This window comes from Monodon monoceros, unplaced genomic scaffold (assembly GCF_005190385.1).
Source record: "Monodon monoceros isolate NGI ecotype Baffin Bay Population unplaced genomic scaffold, NGI_Narwhal_1 Super_Scaffold_14, whole genome shotgun sequence".
Lineage (NCBI taxonomy): Eukaryota > Metazoa > Chordata > Mammalia > Artiodactyla > Monodontidae > Monodon > Monodon monoceros.
In genome coordinates, this window is record NW_021703770.1 from 58,129,429 (window position 1) to 58,143,879 (window position 14,451).

At 35.8% G+C, this 14,451-nt stretch overlaps 1 protein-coding gene across 1 annotated transcript in view; it reads right to left on the reverse strand.

Moving 5' to 3' along the window:
* Positions 1-331: 331 nt before the first annotated feature.
* Positions 332-14,451, reverse strand: part of GDAP1 (ganglioside induced differentiation associated protein 1) — a 135,051-nt gene continuing 120,931 nt past the window's right edge. Inside the window, exon 6 of the mRNA XM_029222834.1 lies at positions 332-520. Within this exon, the coding sequence (XP_029078667.1) occupies positions 414-520 (107 nt within the window). The 3' untranslated portion in view covers positions 332-413. The remainder of the gene's footprint in view (positions 521-14,451) is intronic.

Below are 14,451 nucleotides of genomic sequence, written 5' to 3' on the forward strand. Positions count from 1 at the left end.
AGAAACAAGCTATCTGGTTAATATTCCTCAAGTTACATGTATTACTACCACCATTTCTCCTGAGCCAAATTGCTTCAGTTTGAATTTATTGTACATTTAGTAATTCCTAATAACCAAGGTTTTTATGCTTGAGATCATTGGCTTCCTACTCAACTTTTTAAGTCACATCCATAACCCTCTATGTTTGACCTGTAATCACAGTACAATTTGAGTCAGTTGTGAAGATTTATTGACTACTTTACTTTGAAAACACTAATGTGGGATCAGAAAGACAAGAAAATTCCACACAATGCTGATTAAATAAAATAAGAGAGAGAAAGGGAGGGGAAATCTCCAAACCTATTTATTCATCATTGGCTAATAAAATTTTATTAATGGATTTGTTGAAATGAACCTGACTGACAGGTGCCAGATCAGCTCTCTTGTAGATACACTGTCAAAGCACCCAGCTCTGCCAAGTCCTCTGTTATCTTGGGCACCAGGTGACATGTTCTTACATTGGTATACTGGATGTAAGAAACTAGAAATAGAAAGCAAATAAATCAACTGGTTAACGACATCAAAATGAATCATGGTCTTCAAACGTCCAATTAAGGTTTGTAAGAAGACATTAACCAAAATAAGTCTCAATGCACATGTAAAGAGAATACTTGTGTCAGTAGCAACTAACTCACTCTATGCACAGGATTGCCATTACAAACCACAGCCATAGTGACTTTATTAAAGTCCAAGAAATGTCCTCCTTGTGCCCAAGTGCAATTAGAGAGTTACACTAAAAATTGATAGTACAGGTTACTTCCCAAACTCCAGTGGGTAGGAAAAAAATCCTAGGAATTATATTTCTTAAGAGCTTGAAAGAGCTTGACAAAAACAAACAGTGATTGATAGATAGATAGACAGATATATAGATATATATCACATATATATGCTGTAAGACTTAAAAGTATATATTCTTTTTTTTGAACTGTTAAATTTTATTTTATTTATTTTTTTATACAGCAGGTTCTTAGTAGTTATCCATTTTATACATATAGTTAAATATGTCAATCCCAATCTCCCAATTCATCACACCACCACCACGAATCCCCTCCACTTTACCCCCTTGGTGTCCATACGTTTGTTCTCTATATATGTGTCGCAATTTCTGCCCTGCAAACCGGTTCATCTATACCATTTTATTAGGTTCAACATATATGCGTTAATATACAATATTTGTTTTTCTCTTTCTGACTTACTTCACTCTGTATGACAGTCTCTGTATCCATCCATGTCTCTACAAATGACTCAGTTTCATTCCTTTTTATGGCTGAGTAATATTCCATTGTATATATGTACCACATCTTCTTTATCCATTCACCTGTCGATGGGCATTTACGTTGCTTCCATATGCTGGCTATTGTAAATAGTGCTGCAATGAACATTGCGGTGCATGTGTCTTTTTGAATTATGGTTATCTCTGTGTATATGCCCAGTAGTGGGATTGCTGGGTCATATGGTAGTTCTATTTTTAGTTTTAAAGGAACATCCATACTGTTCTCCTTAGTGGCTGTATCAATTTACATTCCCACCAACAGTGCAAGAGGGTTCCCTTTTCTCCACACCCTCTCCAGCATTTGTTTTTTGTAGATTTTCTGATGATGCCCGTTCTAACTAGTGTGAGGTGATACCTCATTGTCATTTTGATTTGCATTTCTCTAATAATTAATGATGTTGAGCAGCTTTTCATGTGATTCTTGGCCATCTGTATGTCTTCTTTGGAGAAATGTCTATTTAGGTCTTCTGCCCATTTTTGGATTGGGTTGTTTGTTTTTTTAATGTTGAGCTGCATGAGCTGTTTATATATTTTGCAGATTAAACCTTTGTTGATTCGTTTGCAAATATTTTCTCACATTCTGAGGGTTTTCATCTTGTTTGTAGTTTCCTTTGCTGTGCAAAAGCTTTTAAGTTTCATTAGGTCCCATTTGTTTATTTTGTTTTTATTTCCATTACTCTAGGAGGTGGACAAAAACAGATCTTGCTGTGATTATGTCAAAGACTGTTCTTCCTATGTTTTTCTCTAAGAGTTTTATAGTGTCCTGTCTTACATTCAGGCTCTAATCCATTTTGAGTTTATTTTTGTGTATAGTGTTAGGGGGTGTTCTAATTTCATTCTTTTACATGTAGCTGTCCAGTTTTCCCAGCACCACTTATTCAAGAGACTGTCTTTTCTCCATTGTATATCCTTGCCTCCTTTGTCATAGATTGGTTGACCATAGGTGTGTGGGTTTATCTCTGGGCTTTCTATCCTGTTCCATTGATCTATATTTCTGTTTATGTGCCAGTACCATATTGTCTTGATTACTGTAGCTTTGTAGTATAGTCTGAAGTCAGGGAGCCTGATTCCTCCAGCTCCGTTTCTTTCCTCAAGACTGCTTGGGCTATTCAGGGTCTTTTGTGTCTCCATACAAATTTTAAGATTTTTTGTTCTAGTTCTGTAAAAAATGCCATTGGTAATTTGATAGGGATTGCATTGAATCTGTAGATGGCTTTGGCTAGTATAGTCATTTTCACAATGTTGATTCTTCCAATCCAAGAAAATGGTATATCTCTCCATCTGTTGGTATCACCTTTAATTTCTTTCAACAGTGTCATAGTTTTCTGCACACAGGTCTTCTGTCTCCTTAGGTACGTTTATTCCTAGGTATTTCATTCTTTTTGTTGCAGTGGTAAATGGGAGTGTTTCCTTAATTTCTCTTTCAGATTTTTCATCACTAGTGTATAGAGATGCAAGAGATTTCTGTACATTAATGTTGTATCCTGCAACTTTACCAAATTCATTGATTAGCTCTATTAGTTTTCTGGTAGCATCTTTTGGATTCTCTATGTATAGCACCATGTCATCTGCAAACAGTGACAGTTTCACTTCTTCTTTTCCAATTTGTATTCCTTTTATTTCTTTTTCTTCTCTGACTGCCGTAGCTAAGACTTCCAAAACTATGTTGCATAATACTGGTGAGAGTGGGCAACCTTGTCTTGTTCCTGATCTTAGAGGAAGTGCTTTCAGTTTTTCACCATTGAGAATGATGTTTGCTGTGGGTTTGTCATATATGGCCTTTATTATGTTGAGGTAGGTCCCTCTATGTGCACTTTCTGGAGATTTATTGTCATAAATGCATGTTGAACTTTGTCAAAAGCTTTTTCTACACCTACTGAGATGATCACATGGTTTTTCTTCTCCAATTTGTTAATATGGTGTATCACATTGATTGATTTGCGTATATTGAAACATCCTTGCATCCCTGGGACAAATCCCAGTTGATCATGGTGTATGATCCTTTTAACGTGTTGTTGGATTCTGTTTGCTAGTATTTTGTTGAGGACTTTTGCATCTATATTCATGAGTGCTATTGGTCTGTAATTTTCTTTTTTTGTAGTCCCTTTGTCTGGTTTTCGTATCAGGGTGATGGTGGCCTCATAGAATGAGTTTGGGAGTGTTCCTTCCTCTGTAATTTTTTGGAAGAGTTTGAGAAGGATGGGTGTTAGCTCTTCTCTAAATGTTTGATAGAATTCACCTGTGAAGCCATCTGGTCCTGCACTTTTGTTTGTTAGAAGGTTTTTAATCACAGTTTCAATTTCATTATATGTGATTGGTCTCTTTACATTTTTTGTTTCTTCCTGGTTCAGTCTTGGAAGACTATACCTTTCTAAGAATTTGTCCATTTCTTCCAGGTTGTCCATTTTATTGGTATAGAGTTGCTTTTAATAGTCTCTTAGGATGTTTTGTATTTCTGCACTGTCTGTTGTAACTTTTCCTTTTGCATTTCTAATTTTATTGATTTGAGTCCTCTCCCTCTTTTTCTTGATGAGTCTGGCTAATGGTTTATCAATTTTGTTTATCTTCTCAAAGAACCAGCTTTTATTTTTATTGATCTTTGCTAGTGTTTTCTTTGTTTCTATTTCATTTATTTCTGCTCTGATCTTTATGACTTCTTTCCTTCTGCTAACTTTGGGTTTTGTTTGTTCTTCTTCCTCAACTTCCTTTAGGTGTAAGGTTAGATTGTTTATTTGAGATTTTTCTGGTTTCTTGAGGTAGGCTTGTATAGCTATACACTTCTCTCTTAGAACTTCTTTTGCTGCATCCCATAGGTTTGGATCATCGTGTGTTCATTGTCATTTGTCTCTAGGTATTTTTTGATTTCCTCTTTAATTTCTTCAGTGATCTCTTGGTTTAGTGACGTGTGGTTTGGCCTCCATGTGTTTGTGTTATTTACTTTTTTTTCCCTGTAATTGATTTCTAATCTCATAGCGTTGTGGTCAGAAAAGATGCTTGATATGATTTCAGTTTTCTTAAATTTACTGAGACTTGATTTGTGACCCAAGATGTGATCTAACCTGGAGAATGTTCTATGCATGCTTGAGAAGAAAGTGTAATCTGTTGTTTTTGATGGAATGTCCTATAAATATCAACTAAATCTATCTGGTCTATTGTGTCATTTAAAGCTTGTGTTTCCATATTAATTTTCAGTTTGGATAATCTGTCCATTGGTGTAAGTGAGGTGTTAAAGTCCCCATTATTATTGTGTTACTGTTGATTTCCTCTTTTATAGCTGTTAGCAGTTGCCTTATGTATTGAGGTGCTTCTGTGTTGAGTGCATATATATTTATAATTGTTATATCTTCTTCTTGGATTGATTCCTTAATCATTATTTAGTGCCCTTCCTTGTCTCTGTAACATTCTTCATTTTAAAGACTATTTTATCTGATATGTGTGTTGTTACTCCAGCTTTCTTTTGATTTCCATTTGCATGGAATATCTTTTTTCCATCCCCTCACTTTCAGTCTGTATGTGTCCCTAGGTCTGAAGTGTGTCTCTTGTAGACAGCATATATGTGGGACTTGTTTTTGTATCCATTCAGCGAGCCTGTGTCTTTTGGTTGGAGCATTTATTCCATTCACGTTTAAGGTAATTATCAATATGTATGTTCCTATTTCCATTGTCTTAATTGTTTTGGGTTTGTTTTTGTAGGTCCTTTTCTTCCTTGTGTTTCCCACTTAGAGAAGTTCCTTTAGCATTTGTTGTAGAGCTGGTTTGGTGGTGCTGAATTTTCCTTGCTTTTGCTTGTCTGTAAAGCTTTTGATTTCTACATTGAATCTGAATGAGATCCTTGCCAGGTAGAATAATCTTGGTTCTAGGTTCTTCCCTTTCATCACTTTAAATATGTCATGCCATTCCCTTCTGGCTTGTAGAGTTTCTGCTGAGAACTCTACTGTTAACCTCATGAGAGTTCCCTTCTATGTTAATTAACGTTTTTCCCTTGCCGCTTTCAATAATTTGTCTTTGTCTTTAATTTTTGCCAAGTTGATTACTATATGTCTCAGCATGTTTCTCCTTGGCTTTATCCTGTATGGGACTCTGTGCACTTCCTGGACTGGGGTGGCTATTTCCTTTCCCATGTTAGGGAAGTTTTTGACTATAATCTCCCCAAATACTCTCTCAGGTCCTTTCTCTCTCTCTTCTCCTTCTGGACCCGTATAATGAGAATGTTGTTGTGTATAATGTTGTCCCAGTGGTCTCTTAGGCTGTCTTCATTTCTTTTCATTCTTTTTTCTTTATTCTGTTCCACAGCAGTGAATTCCACCATTCTGTCTTCCAGGTCACTTATCTGTTCTTCTGCCTCAGTTATTCTGCTATTGATTCCTTCTAGTGTATTTTTCATTTTAGTTATTGTATTGTTCATCTCTGTTTTTTTGTTCTTTAATTCTTCTAGGTCCTCGTTAAACATTTCTTGCATCTTCTCGATCTTTGCCTCCTTTCTTTTTCCAAGTCCTGGATCATCCTCACTATCATTATTCTGAATTCTTTTTCTGGAAGGTTGCCTATCTCCATTTCATTTAGTTGTTTTTCTGGGGTTTTATCTTGTTACTTCATCTGCTACATAGCCCTCTATCTTTTCATCTTGTCTGTCTTTCTGTGAATGTGGGTTTTGTTCCACAGGCTGCCAGATTGTAGTTCTTCTTGCTTATTCTGTCTGCCCTCTGGTGGATGAGGCTAACTAAGAGGCTTGTGCAAGTTTCCTGATGGGAGGGACTGGTGGTGGGTAGAGCTGGCTGTTGCTCTGGTGGGCAGAGCTCAGTACAACTTTAATCCACTTGTGTGCTGTTGGGTGGGGCTCAATTCCCTCCTTTTTGTTTGTTTGGCCTGAGGTGACCCAACACTGGAGCCTACCCAGGCTCCTTGGTGGGGCTAATGGCAGACTCTGGGAGGGCTCACGCCAAGGAGTACTTCCCAGAGCTTCTGCTGCCAGTGTCCTTGTCCTCATGGTGAGACACAGTCACACCCTGCCTCTGCAGGAGACCCTCTAACACTAGCAGGTAGGTCTAGTTCAGTCTCCCATGGGGTCACTGCTCCTTCCCCTGGGTCCCGATCCACACACTACTTTGTGTGTGCCCTCCAAGAGTGGAGTCTCTGTTTCCCCCAGTCCTGTCAAAGTCCTGCAGTCAAATCCCAGTTGCCTTCAAAGTCTGATTCTCTAGGAATTCCTCTTCCGTTGCCAGACCCCCAGGTTGGGAAGCCTGACGTGGGGCTCGGAACCTTCACTCCAGTGGGTGGACTTCTGTGGTATAAGTGTTCTGTAGTTTGTGAGTCACCCACCCAGCAGTTATGGGATTTGATTTTATTGTGATTGTGCCCCTCCTACCATTATTGTGGTTTCTCCTTTGTCTTTGGATATGGGGTATCCTTTTTGGTGAGTTCCAGTGCCTTCTTGTCAATGACTGTTCAGCAGTTAGTTGTGATTCTGGTTCTCTCGCAAGAGGGATTGAGAGCATGGCCTTCTACCCTGCCATCTTGAACCAATCAGAAGTATATATTCTTTACAATAACTTCTATAGAAAAAAAGTAAAATCTCTTCTGATTATTAATTTTTCAAATTGCTTGTGGATAATGGTAGGGGAATGAGTGAATGGATAAATGAATAAGTAATTTTAAAATATAATAATTAGATCCTAATGCTTGTTTTTCTAATAGTTTACCAATAGAATCATTTGAATGACAAAAAATGGAGTATAAGTTGAAAAAAACTGTAGCAAAAGCAGTACATTTCAGAGGAGTATTCTCTTTGTACCAGTGTTGAAAAGAGAATGACCTAAGTGAGGAATGGCATATTTACCAGTTCACTGAGTTTGGATGTGGTATTTGGTACACCAATCTCCATTCTTATCCAAGACCCAAGATGTAACTTCTTAGAAACATCCTAGGGTAGCATGTCTTTCAGTGATGTCTCCCAGTTTATAGCCCATGTCCTTCCATTGAAGATGAGATGCACTTCCTTTCAATGCACCTCAAAGCTTAGTCCAGATCCTAAGATTAAGTTAAAGAGACAAATCTAATGTATATCCTTTGGCCTAAGTGACTTACTTTACCTCTCTACCACTTGAATGCCCCAGAAAATCTTTCATAACCACAGTACTTCTCAGTCGTGCTGCAAAAGCAAAAAGGACCCAATGAAACATATGGACCTCACGTTTGGCTTCAGCCATTCAGGTCTACCTCTGCCAAATCTACCATTTTTAATGAGTATTAAATATTCAGTTTTCCCCTTTTCTCATTTATATTAAGCCAGGTAGCTCTCTAGGTCTAGTTGCTTTTAGATAAAAGAGGACTTGCCCATGTTTGCCAAGCTAGACAGGGAAGTCCTAATTCAATATAAAGAGGCAGTATATCCTGGCTCCATGAAATATGGGAAACCAAAATGGAAGAAAAAAGTACTAAGAATTAATGTTTTAGAAAAATAAGAACATGTCTCTCCCCACTCTTGAAATTTACATTCATTTTCCTTAAAGTATATTTTTGCTTAAATTGTTTCCTTCATTTCCAATGCCACATATCAAAACTGCTACTTCTAGAACAGCTGAGAAATATTTTCTTGAAAAAGGCTGTTTTTGTACCGAATATCAACAATAGTTAATATTAATTGAGGGCTTACCATGTGCCAGGTACTGTACAATATTCTTTTTTTTCAAGCTTTATTGAGATATAATTGACATACAACCTTGTGTAAGTTTAAGGTGTACAACATGATGATTTGAGATATATATATATATATATATATATATAGTGAAATGATTACTACATAAGGTTAGTTAACACATCCATCACCTCTGATAGTTATCATTTTTGTGTGTTTGTGTGTGCGTGTGTGTGTGGTGAGACTTTTTAAGATGTACTCTCATCTTTCAAGATATAAATTTCAAGTATAGAATATAGTATTGTTAACTATAGTCAACATGCTATTCATTGCAGCCCCAGAATTTACTCATCTTATAACTAGAAGCTTGTACCATTTAACCATCTTCACCCATTTCTCTAAACCCCCACCCCTACCCCTGGCAACCACCAATCTGTTCTCTGTTTCTGTTTTTCTCAGATTCTACATATAAGTGAAATCATGCAATATTTGTCTTTTTCTGTCTGACTTATTTTCCATAGCAGAATACCCTCAACGTTCATCTATGTTGTTCAAATGACAAGATCTCATTTTTTATGGCTGAATAATATTCCATTTTTTGAGATTAATTTGTGCTTTTATTTGCCAGCATAATTTAACTACAGTAGCCTGCAAGTTTTTTGATCTAAAAAGTACATTTTACATCACAATCCAACAAACACACACACATATATAATATGTATACATATATAAAAGTGAAACAAAAGTTTTGCCAAAAACTCTACCCTGAGTGTTAATTCTTTTTTTTAAGACTTTTTTTTTAACCAAGGATGAACTGCACTGACACATCATAATCACCAGTCTAAAGTTCACCTTAGGGTTCACTTTAATGAAGTGAATAGTGTTGCACTTTCTATGAGTTTGGACAAAAGTATAATAACATATATCCATCATTATAATGTCATACAAAGAATTTTCACTGCTCATAAAAACTTCTGTACTCTGTGTTGAATAAAACTCTATTATATATGTAAAGCAGCTTAGGTTGCTTCCATATCTTGGGTATTGTAAGTAACACTGCAATGAATATGGGGGTGCAGAAATTTCTTCAACACAGTGATTTCATTTCCTTCATATATATACCCAGAAGTGGGATTGCTAGTTCATATTATTAGAACTATTTTTAATTTTTTGAGGAGACTCCATACTCTTCTCATAGCGGCTGTGCCAGGTCACATCCCCACCAACAGTGCACAAGGCTGTTGTCTGTCTTTCCTTTCTCCAATGCTTGTTATCTGTCTTTCTGTTAATAGCCATTCTAACAGGTGTGAGGTGATACCTCATTGTGGTTTTAATTTGCATTTCCTAAGGTTACTGATGTCAAGCACTTTTTCATGTTACTGTTGGCCACCTGTACGTCTTCTTTGGAAAAACATCTATTCAGATATTTTACCCATTTTAACAGGATTTTTTTTTTTTGCTATAGAGTTGTATGAGTTACTTGTATATCTTAGATATTAACACCTTATCAGATATATGGTGTACAAATATTTTCTTCCGTCTGTAGGCTTCCACTTTGTTGATTGTTTCTTTTGCTATGCAGTAGCTTTTTAGCTTGATGTAGTCCCATTTGTATATTTTTGCTTTCCTTGCTTATGATTTTGGTGTCATATCCATAAAATCATTGCCAAGACTAATATCAAGGAGCCTTTTCCATGGTTTCGTCCAAGAGTTTTATGGTTTCAGGAATTACATCTAAGTCTTTCATCTATTTTGAGTTAATTTTTATGAGTGGTGAAAGACAGCAGCCTGATTTCATTCTTTAGCATATAATTATTCAGTTTTCCCAAGACCATTTATTGAAGAAGTTTATCTTTTCCCCATTCAGTATTGTTGGCTTCTTTTTTATGGCTGAATAATATTCCATTGTATGTATATACCACATCTTCTTTATCCATTCATCTGTTGATGGGCACTTAGGTTGCTTCCATATCTTGGCTATTGTAAATAATGCTGCTATGAACATTGGGATGCATGTATCTTTTCAAATTAGTGTTTTCATTTCCTTCGGATGTATACCCTGGTGTGGAATTCCTGCATCATAGGGTAGTTCTGTTTTTAGTTTTTTGAGGAACACCCTTGTCTTGTTCCTGATCATAGAGAAAAAGTTTTCAACATCTCACTATTGAGTATAATGATAGCTGTGGGTTTGTCATATATGGCTTTTATTATGCTGGGGTACATTCTTTCTATATCCAATTTGTTGAGAGTTTTTATCACGAGAAGATTCTGAATTTTGTCAAATGCTTTTTCCACATCTAAGATGATCACATGATTTTTATCTTTCATTCTATTAATGTGACATACCACATTTATTGATTTATGTGTTAAACCATCCTTTCATCCCAGGGATGAATCCCACTCAATCACATTGTATGATCATTTTAATGTGCTGTTGAATTCAGTTCACTAGTATTTTGTCAAGAATTCTTGCATATATACTCATCAGGTGTATTGGCCTACAGTTTTATTTTCTTGTAGTACCCTTATCTGGCTTTGGTATCAGGATAATGCTGGCCTCATAAAATGAGTTTAGGAGTGTTCCATGCCCTTCAATTTTTTTGGAAGAGTTTGAGAAGAATTTGTGTTAATTCCTCTTTAAAAGTTTCATAGAATTTACCAGTGAAACTATCTGGTCCTGGGCATTTCCTTGTTGGGAATAATACCCAACATAATACCCTCAAGGTCCATCCATGTTGTCACTAATAGCAAGATTTTTATTCTTTTTCTGGCTGAGTAGTGTTCCATTGCATATATAAACCACATCTTCTTTACCTATTTATCTGTCCATTGACAGGCACCTAGGCTATTTCCATATCTTGGCTATTGTAAATAAATCTGCAAAGAACATAGAAATGCACATATCTTTATGGAATAGTATTTTCACATTCTTTGGACAAATACTCAGAAGAGGAATAGTTGGATCATATGGTATTTTTAAATTTTTGAGGAATCTCCATACTGTCTTCCACAGTGTCTGCAATTAACATTCCCACCAACAATGTATGAATGTTCCATTTTCTCCATATCCTCAACAACACTTATTATTTATTGTCTTTTTGATAATAGCCATTCTTGACAGGTGTGAGGTGATATCTTATTGTGGTTTTCATTTTCATTTTCCTGATGAGTAATGATGAAAATCTTTACATGTACCTGTTGGCTATCTGTATGTCCTCTTTGTAAAAAAAAAAGTCTATTCAGTTCCTCTACCCATTTCTTAATCGGGTTTTTTGTTGTTGTTGAGTTGTATGAGTTCTTTATATATTTTGGATGTTAACCCATTATCAGACATATCATTTGCAAATATTTTCTCCCATTCAGTAGGTTGCCTTTTTGTTTTATTGATGGTTTCATTTGCTGTGCAGAAACTTTTTAGCTTGATGTAATCCCATTTGTTTATTTTTGCTTTTGTTTTCCTTGCCTGCAGAGACATATCTAGAAAGATATTGCTAAGACTAATGTCAAAGAATGTACTGCTTATGTTTTCCTCTAGGAGTTTTATGATTCCAGGTCTACATTAAATATTTAATCCATTTTTGAATTACTTTTTATGTACAGTATGAGATAGGGGTCTAGTTTCATTTTTTTGCATGTGTTTGTTCAGTTTTCCCAACACCATTTATTGAAGAGACTATCCTTTATCCATTGTACATTCTTTGCCTTTATCTTGAATTGTCCATATATGCATGGGTTTATTCCTGGACTCTCAATTCTGTTCTATTGATCTATGTATCTGTCTGCCAATACCATGCTATTTTGATTACTATGGTCTTTTAATATAATTTGAAATCAAGGAGTGTGATACCTTAGCTTTTTGCTTTTTTCTCAGGATTTTTTTAGGCTACTCGGGGTCTTTTATGGTTCCATATAACTTTTAGAATTTTTTGTTCTATTTCTGTGAAAAGTGACACAGGAATTTTGGTACAGATTGCACTGACTATGTAGGTGACTTTAGTAACATGGACATTTTGACAATGGTAATTCTTCCAATACGTGACCATGGACTATCTTTCCATTTCCTTGTGTCTTCTTCATTTTCTTTTAATATGTCTTATAGTTTTGTGTTTAGGTCTTTCACTTCCTTGGTTAAATTTATTCCAAGGTATTTTTTTATAATTGTAAATGTGATTGTTTCTTTATTTCTCTTTTTGTCAGTGTTTAGAAATGCAACCGATTTTTGTATATTGATTTTGTATTCTACAACTTTACTGTATTTGTTACTCATTTGTAATGGCTTTTTGGTGGTGTCTTTAGGGTTTTCTGTATATATAATCATATCACATACAAATAAAGCATATGCATTAAACAGGATAGTTTTCTATAAGAGGGAATGAGGCAAATGAAAGTAAAGACTGGGGTTAAGGAACTTGCCCAAACCAATGAATGCCATGAACCAAAGATTATATTGAACTCAATGCTGTATGTCAAAAGTTCTCTGAAGAAAAGAAAAATCACAAAGGTAACAGGAACATTTGAAATGAAGAATAAAATATTTTTTAAAAATTATATCATCTGCAAACAGTGATAATTTTACTTCTTCCTTTCCCATTTGGATCACTTTTATTTCTTTTTCTTGCCTAATTTCTCTAGCTAGGACTTTTAATACTATGCTGAATAAGAGAGGCATTCTTGTTCCTGATATTAGAGAAAAATCTTCCAATTTTTCACCATTCAGTATGATATTCTCTATGGGTTTGTCATATATGGCCTTTATTATGTTGAGGTACATCCCTTCTATAGCTACTTTATTGAGAGTTTTTATCTAAATGTGTGTTGAATCTTGTCAGATGCTTTTTTGCATCTATTGAGATGATCATACGGTTTTTATCCTTCATTTTGATAATGTGGTGTGTCACATTGATTGATTTGAGGGTGTTGAATCATGCTTACATCCCTGGAATAAATGCCACTTAGTCATAGAATATGACCATTTGATGTATTGTTGAATTCAGTTTGCTAATATTGTGTTGAAGATTTTTGCATCTATGTTCATCAGAGATTTTGGCCTGTAATTTTCTTTTATAGTGTTTCTTTTATAGTGTTCTTTTATAGTGTTGTTGTTTTTCTCTGGTTTTAATATCAGATTAATGTTGGCCTCATAAACTGAGTTAGGAAGTGTTTCCTCCTCTTCAATTTTCTGGAAGAGTTTGAGAAGGATATGTATTAAATCTTCTTTGAATGTTTGGTAAAATTCACCAGTGAAGCCATCTGATCCTGGACTTTTGTTTTGCAGAGTTTTTGATTACTGTTTCAATCTCGGTACCAGTGATCAGTCTATTTGGATTTCCTGTTTCTTAATGATTCAGTTTTTTTATTCTTTTATTTTAAACATCTTTATTGGAGTATAATTGCTTTACAATGGTGTGTTAGTTTCTGCTGTATAACAAAGTGAATCAGCTATACATATACATAAATCTCCATATCTCCTCCCTCTTGCGTCTCCCTCCCTCCCTCCCTATCCCACCCCTCTATGTGGACACAAAGCACCAAGCTGATCTCCCTGTGCTATGCGGCTGCTTCCCACTAGCTATCTATTTTACATTTGGTAGTGTATATAAGTCCATGCCACTCTCTCACTTCGTCCCAGCTTACCCTTGCCCCCACCCCATGTCCTCAAGTCCATTCTCTACATCTACATCTTTATTCCTGTCCTGTTCCTAGGTACTTCATAAACTTTTTTTTTTTACAGCAGGTTTTTATTAGTCATCCATTTTATACACATCAGTGGATACATGTCAACCCCAATCACCCAATTCATCACACCACCACCCCCACCCGTGCCACTTTTCCCCATTTGTGCCCATACGTATTTTCTCTACTTCTGTGTCTCAATTTCTACTCTGCTAACCGGTTCATTTTCTAGGTTCCACATATATGCATTAATATACGATATTTGTTGTTCTCTTTCTAACTTACTTCACTCTGTACAACAGTCTCTAGATCCATCCACGTCTCTACAAATGACCCAATTACGTTCCTTTTTGTGGCTGAGTAATATTCCATTGTATATATGTACCACAGCTTCTTTAATCATTCATCTATTGATGGGCATTTAGGTTGCTTCCATGACCTGGCTATTGTAAATAGTGCTGCAATGAACTTTGGAGTGCATGTGTCTTTTAGAATTATGGTTTTCTCAGGGTATAGGCCCAGTAGTGGGACTGCTGGGTTGTATGGTAGTTCTATTTTTAGTTTTTGAAGGAACCTCCATACTGTTCTCCATAGTGGCTGTATCAATTTACATTCCCATCAACAGTGCAAGAGGGTTCCCTTTTCTCCACACACTCTCCAGCATTTGTTGTTTATAGATTTTCTGATGATAGCCATTCTAACTGGTATGAAGTGATACCTCATTGTAGTTTTGCTTTGCATTTCTCTAACAATTAGTGATGTTGAGCAGCTTTTCATGTGCCTCTTGGCCACCTGTATGTCTTCTTTGGAGAAATGTCTATTTAGGTCTTCT